The 8,462-nt window shown below is 41.7% G+C and overlaps 1 protein-coding gene across 2 annotated transcripts in view; it reads right to left on the bottom strand.

The window, feature by feature from the left end:
• The window catches only part of tmem245 (transmembrane protein 245), a 10,812-nt gene extending 3,136 nt beyond the window's left edge, over positions 1–7,676 (bottom strand). The window contains exons 1-15 of one of the 2 annotated variants that reach the window (XM_024267192.2): positions 7,059–7,676; positions 6,340–6,457; positions 5,449–5,544; positions 5,120–5,227; positions 4,815–5,012; positions 4,551–4,720; positions 3,909–3,932; positions 2,815–2,919; positions 2,659–2,741; positions 2,497–2,587; positions 1,822–1,920; positions 1,619–1,747; positions 1,423–1,545; positions 1,183–1,328; positions 1,009–1,109 (exon numbers count right to left, since the gene is read on the bottom strand). In XM_024267192.2, coding sequence (XP_024122960.1) covers positions 1,009–1,109; positions 1,183–1,328; positions 1,423–1,545; positions 1,619–1,747; positions 1,822–1,920; positions 2,497–2,587; positions 2,659–2,741; positions 2,815–2,919; positions 3,909–3,932; positions 4,551–4,720; positions 4,815–5,012; positions 5,120–5,227; positions 5,449–5,544; positions 6,340–6,457; positions 7,059–7,658 — 2,191 coding nt within the window. In that variant the 5' untranslated portion in view covers positions 7,659–7,676. The remainder of the gene's footprint in view (positions 1–1,008; positions 1,110–1,182; positions 1,329–1,422; positions 1,546–1,618; positions 1,748–1,821; positions 1,921–2,496; positions 2,588–2,658; positions 2,742–2,814; positions 2,920–3,908; positions 3,933–4,550; positions 4,721–4,814; positions 5,013–5,119; positions 5,228–5,448; positions 5,545–6,339; positions 6,458–7,058) is intronic. The other variant, XM_024267194.2, reaches the window with a different exon arrangement.
• Positions 7,677–8,462: the final 786 nt, after the last annotated feature.

Raw genomic sequence — 8,462 nt, 5'->3', positions numbered from 1 at the left:
TTAATGTACATGGTAAAAAACAAGAAAACAACAACAGAAAATTCTACATAAATTATATATAAAAACATTACACCTCAATTATGTAGTTCTAAATGGAGTAGGAAGAAGTTTAAAAAACCTTTTTTTAATCCTACCCCCTAGCAATATATCTTAAATTTAATCTTCAATATAAACTATTTCAGAAACGGACATTAACTACCCTTATTTTTTATATATATATAAATCAACACGGACAAAGATCTATACACGTCGTTCATTATTTATTCATTATTTTGTGTTAAAAATAAAGATATTTAAGAACATTGGAATGTTTTCTCAGCGATTTTCTTGAGAAAATCCTGATGCGGCCCGGCCTCAACCAGTTTCCGCCTCCAGCGGCCCCCGGCTGATTTGAGTTTGAGACCCCTGGTTTACTGGGAAAATAACACATTTTTGAGCCTATTTATGTCTAAAAAAGAAAAAAAAAACACTCTCTTGAGTATAAGTCGCACCCCTGGCTACACAATGAAAAAAACTGCGACTTATACTCTGTATTTTTTTGTGTGTTAATTTGCAGTTAATTGTGACCTGTAATTAATTAATCTAATTAATCGATTTGAATTAATTGATAATCTTTCTCAAAATGAAGCAAGAGTGGTTAGTGCGCAGATTGCGGTTTAAGCACGGAGTACGGTTGTGCATGTCGCACATGCCTCGCACTGAAGCTGCTACCATGACAATGCAACGCATTGGATACTAAACACTCCGTTTTTTATAAAAAAAAAATGTAAACTTAAGAAATATAACTGGACTCAAGTTCTAATAATTTAATATTTATGTCTTTCTTAAATGACCGTGGCATGAGTGAGGTGTACTTTACACAGAAATAACCAAAAATGAGATGAACGCGATTAAAAAAACATTATGCGTTAAAATGTCTGAAACTAAATAATCGTGATTAACGGGATAATTTGACAGTTCTACTTAATGCAACTGTTTTGTGGCTTAGCAGCTGCGTGAGAAACTCACCTGAGGGAATGAAGACGATGTTGATGCCAAAGATGGTGTGGGTGAGCCAAGTGTAGAGGCCGTAGAAACAGGCCATCTTCAGGGAGGCATCAAACACGCCTCTGGAAAAACAGACTAAAGGTCAGACAGGGCGACCTCACGGGGGCTTTTTTTTTAAAACTCTGCGGCATTTACCTGATGGCCTCTTCCACAGACTGACCAACTATATTAGAGGAGGGTCCGGGCTGGGAGAGCGGCGTCAGGCTGATCACCCATTTGACGGGTTTGTAGTACTCGCCGCTGGAGCTCAGGAGGTAGAAGAGGGTAGTGAGGAAGATCACCTATATGGGAAAATGGCACAGAATCATTTCTATCCATTTCAGAACATTCATCACTAAAGAAATTCCTGATATGAGTAAACAAAGTTTTTCATACCAAACTCAGTGCAAAGTTGAGCAGCGCCGTGCCACTGTGGAACAACACGGTGAGCAGGGTAGTGGTGGTGGAGATGAGGAGGCCGACGTTCCTGCTCATCACCACCCACAGCGACTCCAGGATCTACAAGAGCCACACCAAAACAGTAAAACCTCCACATCCACAAGATCAGCATCTCAGTTTTAGCAAAACTCACAGACAGCAGAGTCTCGATGTTTTCCTGAAGAAACGAAGCGATGTCCTTCCAGTCCAGGATGTCCCCCAGCCAGCTGTTGTGCCTCTGAAGCAACTTTTGCCCACGAAGGCGGCCGGACTGGGTCACATTCTGCAGGTAAAAGTGCTGGTTATTGGATCATTAAATGCTCGGTTGAGTTGAAAAAATAAAAAATCTGAGCCTACCTTCACAAACCAAGAGTGGTAGAGTCTGTCCCAAAGCTCCAAAACCTGCTTCTCGATCACCGCCGTCTGGTTGGCCTTGTCTCCCAGCATCTTATGGAGCTTCAATCAAAAACGTACGTATTGTCAAATCACTTTTTTGTGTTGAACATTTTTTCGTATGCACTGGAAATGTTGTCATTTCCATTCATGAGCACGCTAGCGATTTAAAAAAAAAAAGGGCAGCAGCAGCTAATTGTGAAGATTCTGTCGATGCCTTCCCATCGCGCTCTGCCAGTTTTATATGCGACAGTAGCTAAAGCTACATTCACACCCACCACTGTCAATGAGAAGTCAGAGTTCTGTGTTCAAATCTCTCATGTTCACGCGTCGCTACGCAAGTTTCTACGACTGTTTTCGGGCTCTGCAGACGTCTATTGAATGCGTATTGAAAGTTAAAATAGGTTGAACTTTGACCAGTTAGAGATTCAGATTTGAACCTCTTCTACATTTTGCACCAAACCTTTTCTATCTGTACGTGGCGGGGGTAAGATAGCATCAGGTAGGGACAGTCCAGTGTGAACTCCATGGGCGAGTTCAAGAGCAAGCATCACATTCCTGGTGTGAGGCAGCATTGCCGTCAGGCCCAGATTGACCATATTAGATTTAAAAGAATTAACTCCACATTGGAGCTCCCACCTTCTGTGTTATCCATTCTCTCCCGTGCTGATAAACATTGGTAGCAGCTGAATTCAGAGCTTTCTGCACAACACGAGCTTCTGGAAGCATACTGGAAGGAGATGCAAACGAGGAATCAAAAAAGAGTTTGTAGCAATGGAGAAATAAGAAAAGCTGTCCTACTTGGCCCATTCCGGATGGTTAGAGACCGTCTCATTGATGAGGTTGCTGGTTACTTCTATGATATGAACACTTTCTTGATGGACCTGGAGACAGAATAGCATCTTCGTGACTCTGTCACCCCATCCTGGAGTGACGAGTCTTACTGGATAAACCTACCATAGCAGTGAGCAGCAGGGCCATGAGCAGGGTCCCTGTAACCAGGAGGAAGATGATGAAGATGCTGATGATTTTATCCAGCGATCGCTCCAGCCAGACTATCATCTGAATAAAAGAGACAAAAACAGAGAGGGGGGGGCGTGTTGACGCAAATGTGAGGAAGTTCAAGACCCACAGGGATCAGATACATGAAGAAACCTGTGTTCTTTCCAGAATAAAAAGCCAATTTTACTTTTTGTTTTTATGTTCTCTTTTGCCAAACAAGATCAGAAGGTTGAGGACTTTATTCGCCACCACAACATTGATTGTGAGCTTTTTGTTTTCTCTGCTGTTGGTGTCTAATGTGTCCACTCGGCTCGTGCTTCTAAACTCAGGTTTCTCGATGCTCTAGACTGCATTTACAGTCCATTAGCGGCGTCCCTCTGCGTTTGGTGGCGTTTGGGATCACAAGAGGACGTCACAAACGCATCAAGGGGTCACAGTGAAGAAAGGAGGAGTCATTAGATGCAACTTGGTCAGATGGCCTGGTCCTAAAGCACTCGTGTTACATGGTTGATTACGTGTCAGTTCATGTACAGATGTTAATCTTTTGACCGAAGGTGAACTTTGCAGACCATAGATCAAGTTTAAACCCACAACAGAGGTGAACGTTAGCTAAGAAAAGCTAAAAACAAGAAAAGGCTTTCAAATTGTCAATAAACGTTTTTTGCTAAAACGATTGTCTTTTTTTAGTAAATACATGGTTTAGAAAGCAGCACATCTGCTCTCTCCACACGTCTCTCCATGCAGCTCACACACCGTCAGGACAAAGCTGTCAGCTAGATCAAAGCAGGAGAAGATACAGACGAGGCGGAGGGATCAACAAGTCCCGTCCTCCCGCCTGACTGTAGCTTTACAGAAAAAAAATCAAAGCAAAAGACAGGAAAGCAGTGAGAGCACAAGGCAAGATGACAGATGATAGTGGATGGGAGGCAAAAGCAACAACAGGGTGTTCCCACACGTCCATAAAATTCATTTTTTGTTTTACTATTTTTTGTAACCTTGATTTTTATTTATTTTTTTGGTGCTTTCTCTCATACTCAGACACTCATTACCTGCTTGTTAAGCCAATGCCAGAGCTTGGGAGGGAGACAGAGAGACATTGGGAAGATTATTACCATTCATGTGTTCAGCATCCGTCACATGTCCCCATAAAGCAAAGAGAGTTTCAGTTTGGGTGCAAGCAGCGAGACGGCGAGGATTTGACTGCAAGCGTACGGGATCAAAATAACGTCCCGAAAACAGACTCAAATTTGAGGGTTACCTGAGGTCAAACTACTGATTAGAGTACTGAGTTTTCTGTATGGTAACTCAAAGAAGCATTAAAACCAGACATTAGGATTTGGGAATCACACTAAAACTAGAATTAAGGTCCAAGTTGGGTCTTAAAAAAACAAATTAATCTTCATTAGAAATGTCTGGATCAGTTTATCATTAAATACATTTCTTTTATTTACTAAAATATTTGCTTTTGTGTTGTTTTAGTGTAGGAATTGGCATTTTTCATTAAGGAAAGTTCAGTTTAACTTACTAGTTATGTCAAAACTTTTTTTCACAACAGAAAAACAATATTTTTTTTACTTTTTTTGAATAAATAGATGAATAAATGTATGATTATTCAAATCATAAATTGTTAAATTGATATTGAATCGATTCAGACGTGCTGGATGATCACAGAAGTGGGGTGGAGGTGTTACCTTGGTGTCGATACGCAGCAGGAATTGAACCAGGCCTTTGATCGGTCCGGGTAGCAGGGCGTCCTCCCGTTCCCGTCCAAACTTCTCCAGCACCACCCACCACGAGGTCAGAGTGCGCTCGGCGAAACTCTTCAGACCGAAGTGGACCACCATCTTTTTCAGCACCCACACTACAAAAAGAACGAGCAAATCAGCTCACGTGTAAACCGCTACAGCTTAAAACACTAAAAATAGATAGGACTCGTATTTTTGTGTGTGTGTTACCAGCTACAGGGATAGGCAGCAGCTGAAGGATCCAGAGGTTGAGCCACACCTGGACCAGCACAATGGCCCAGACCAGCAGAATGAAGTAGATATCACTGGCTCTACGGGAGCTCTTGTCTTTCTGGAAGAGGCTTCTGGGTAAAGTTCCTCGAGAGAAGCCGGGAGTGGCAGGAGGGGGAGCGACTGGGTGCACCCCACCTTTGTGAGGATGAAAACCAGGAAATTGATATGACAAAAATCAAAATAAATTTTTTTTAAAGGAAATTTCTTGATAAGAAGACAAAAACTAAAGTGAGGTTTATTACCTGTGGTTGTATTCTCACTTTGTTCTGTTTTTGGTTGAAAGCTGCTGCAGGAAATGGCCATGTAAATCGTGTTGGCAGCAAACGACAGCACCTGACCTGACAGCTCGCCTGCAGGGGGTTGACAAAATAAAAAGTAAACAAGCGCTGAAAAAACCACCAGCAGGTCTTCCAATGTGATGAAGCTCTGATGAGATATGAGAGAAAAAAACTGAGCTTTAAAAAACAAGATTTTTTTTGTTTGACGGGACGAACTGGTCGGAAGGATCCTGTGGACTGTATGGTTTTGCATTTTTGGGGCACTTTGACTTGAACAAGTATGGCTGGTTCACCTCTGCCGGCGACGGGCGGTTTCTCCTGGGAGCCGACGATGAGCAGAGCCACCACAACCACAAATATAGGCACCCTCCACGAGCCGGTTAGAGACACTGCAGCAGAAAAGAAGACAGTGACAATGTTGTGTTATTTTATTGTTATAGTTAAAAATGCAAAACTTTGATCCTTAAAGTTTTTTGACAAATGACTAATAGTTTAGACCAACTGATCATATTTTGAGCTGTTCTTAAATTGTCCCAAGTGGTCTTTTAATTATGAGTATCCCTTTTTTCTTTTAGCCAAAATCAAAGAACTTCTCATTTTCTTGGACATTATTTCTATAGAGCGGCAGTACTTAATTAGGAACTGGCCTCTGACTTGTGGGGGGACTGTTGGTGCAAAGCAACTCCGCCCCCTTACCCTTTGCCATTGCAAAACAGACCAAAGCAGGGAGCTTTTTACATCACAACAACTTATTTTCATATGATTCACAACATTTTGAATAAAAAAAATGCTCAGAAATACAATTTAAATTTTAGTTTTCTTAATAAATGTCCTCTATAACTAGAAAAATGCCACATTGAAAACAGCAAAAACACGATTTTCATCAGTGTGGGCCTTTAAGGAGAACCCCTCTTTAAGAGCGTGCAGTTACACGCCTTACACATGCTAAAAATACTGCTGACTTCCTCATCTTACTATGTACCCCTGTGTTCTCTGGACTTGTAAGGACAGAACCTCCTCATCGCTCCTTCACCCTTAAATAAAACGTGTTTGAACAGAATTCCTCGGTTGGTTTTCTCCAAGCTTTTGCCATTCGTGTGTAAGAACAGCAGAAAAATGTTCAGAGGCAGGAAAGTACGCGTAAATGTGTTTAGACAGGTCCTCCGCTGGACCGCCGCACATACCAACAAAGAAGAGGAGTGCAGCCCAGACGGGGAGGGCTATGGTCTTTAGGTACTGCTCCGTTTGAGGACTCCACTTGAAACAGACGGCCAGCAAGTAGCCAAACACGACACTGCACACCTGCAACACAGAGGAGCAGAGATGTTCAAAAAAAATTACAGATTCTAAAAAAAATAAATACATTAATATCAGGAGCATAATAATATTGCAAACATGCAACTTCAAAATATTCAGTCATTATTGTTGCTTTTCACTTCATATGTTGCAGTTGTCACTCCTGTTAGAGAAAAGGCTTGTTTACGGTCATGTGTGCTGGTTCCACTCCAAAGCCATCTTTTGCTGTAATTCAATATGTCCATTTTCTTACTATTTATAAGAGCAGGCGGTGTGTGAGAGCAGCCCTGCCTTCAGAGAAAGCAGCTGATCCCTGGCTGAAAGGGCTGAATGCAAATTAGTTTTAGCTGTTAAGGGGAAATAAGCTCTAATGCAGTAATAACCAGTGTTATATTAGAGGCTAAAAACAGGAAATAGATCAAATGTGAAAAAAATGCACATGTGGTTTTTAAAGATGTGTTTTGCAATAATATAACTTTTAGTAAAATTATTAATAATAAAACAATGTGTTACCTGTCTATAACCTTGTACTTTTTAATAACTGAGTAACTATAATATTAAAAATTGTGCAGTAAAATGGTAATAACCGCATGCCAGCTTGACTCACCCACACCGCGTGGAAGCAGTCCAGGACTGCCCCGATGACCCAGCAGATGTGCCCGAGGATCACCTGCATGCCGATGACGCTCCAGAACAGGTAGAGGAAGTACACGAGCGGCGCCCCGGCACCGATCACCAGCAGCACCGTCAGCCTCTTCAGCACCAGCCTTCCCATCGCCTCCACCCCGTAGTTGACGCACCACACCGGGACCAGCAGCGTCCCCACCACGATGGGAGTCCCGGTGTCCTGGAGGCCGCTGAGCCACGAGCGGCCCAGGCGGGCGAGGGAGTGCTTGAAGGGGTGGAGGAAGGTGCCGCACAGCACGGCCCAGAGCAGCGGGCGGAGGAAGGCCTCCAGGATGAAGTAGACCAGGACGGCGGCCCCGCAGCAGATCGCCACGAAGATCATCGCCCCGGTGTTGTAGAAGGCCTGCTTGATGTTTTTGTCAAACTTCAGGGAAGAGGGCTGGGTCAGGAGCTGGCTCATCATGCCGACTGCAGGCTGGACGCTCTCGGAGAAGGAAACAAACTGAGGCCGCTCGGTTTTAGGACTCTCCGCCGGAGAGACGGGACCGGGGTCCGGCAGCGAGTCCTCCTCGTCTGCCATGTTTCTGGCGCTGCCACTCCTACTGATCTGCCGGTGACGTATGACAACACATGACGTCACCACGCAAGAATCATGGGAAATGTAGGAATTATATTATATTATATTATATTATATTATATTATATTATATTATATTATATTATATTATATTATATTATATTATATTATATTATATTATTATTATTAATAATATTAATATTATTATATTGTTGTGAATATTATTAGTAGTTGTTTATAATAATATTGGTATTGGTATTATTATAATAGTTTGTAGATTTCTTTTTAGCTTTATTTTATCATATTATCATTTATTTTTTGCTTAGATTTAATTTTGTATTGGTATTTTCTAAACCACTTTTTATTAAAATAAGCATTTTTCTCTGCATTTCTCTTTACAACATATGTTAACATATAGTTTACTTTAAACCTTTTATTCCAACTCATGATAACTTAGCCAAATACTGTACAACCATGAGCAAAATCAAATCAATTGTTCTGAGATACAGTTTAAGACCAAAGTCCTTTTTTATAGTAAAAAAGGCATACTTATTTCCTTTAATGATATCAGAAAACCCATCCATCCATTTTCCAAACCTGTTTTAATCCTTTAGGGCTGCTGGGGCCTATCCCAGTTACTATTTGGCGAGGGCGGGGTACACCATGAAGAGGTTGCCAGTCTGTTGCAGCCCCACACACTCACAAATGGCTTCACCATAAAGCCTTTTGCTTCACCTTTTAGTTATTGTTGGTTGCTTTTAATAATTTTCTTGTAAATATTTTTATAGAGACGATCTTTTGGTGTTTT

Source organism: Oryzias melastigma, linkage group LG16 (assembly GCF_002922805.2).
Source record: "Oryzias melastigma strain HK-1 linkage group LG16, ASM292280v2, whole genome shotgun sequence".
Taxonomy (NCBI): Eukaryota; Metazoa; Chordata; class Actinopteri; order Beloniformes; family Adrianichthyidae; genus Oryzias; species Oryzias melastigma.
The sequence above is the reverse complement of the archived record's forward strand: the minus strand, read 5'-3'. Positions and strand labels throughout refer to the sequence as shown.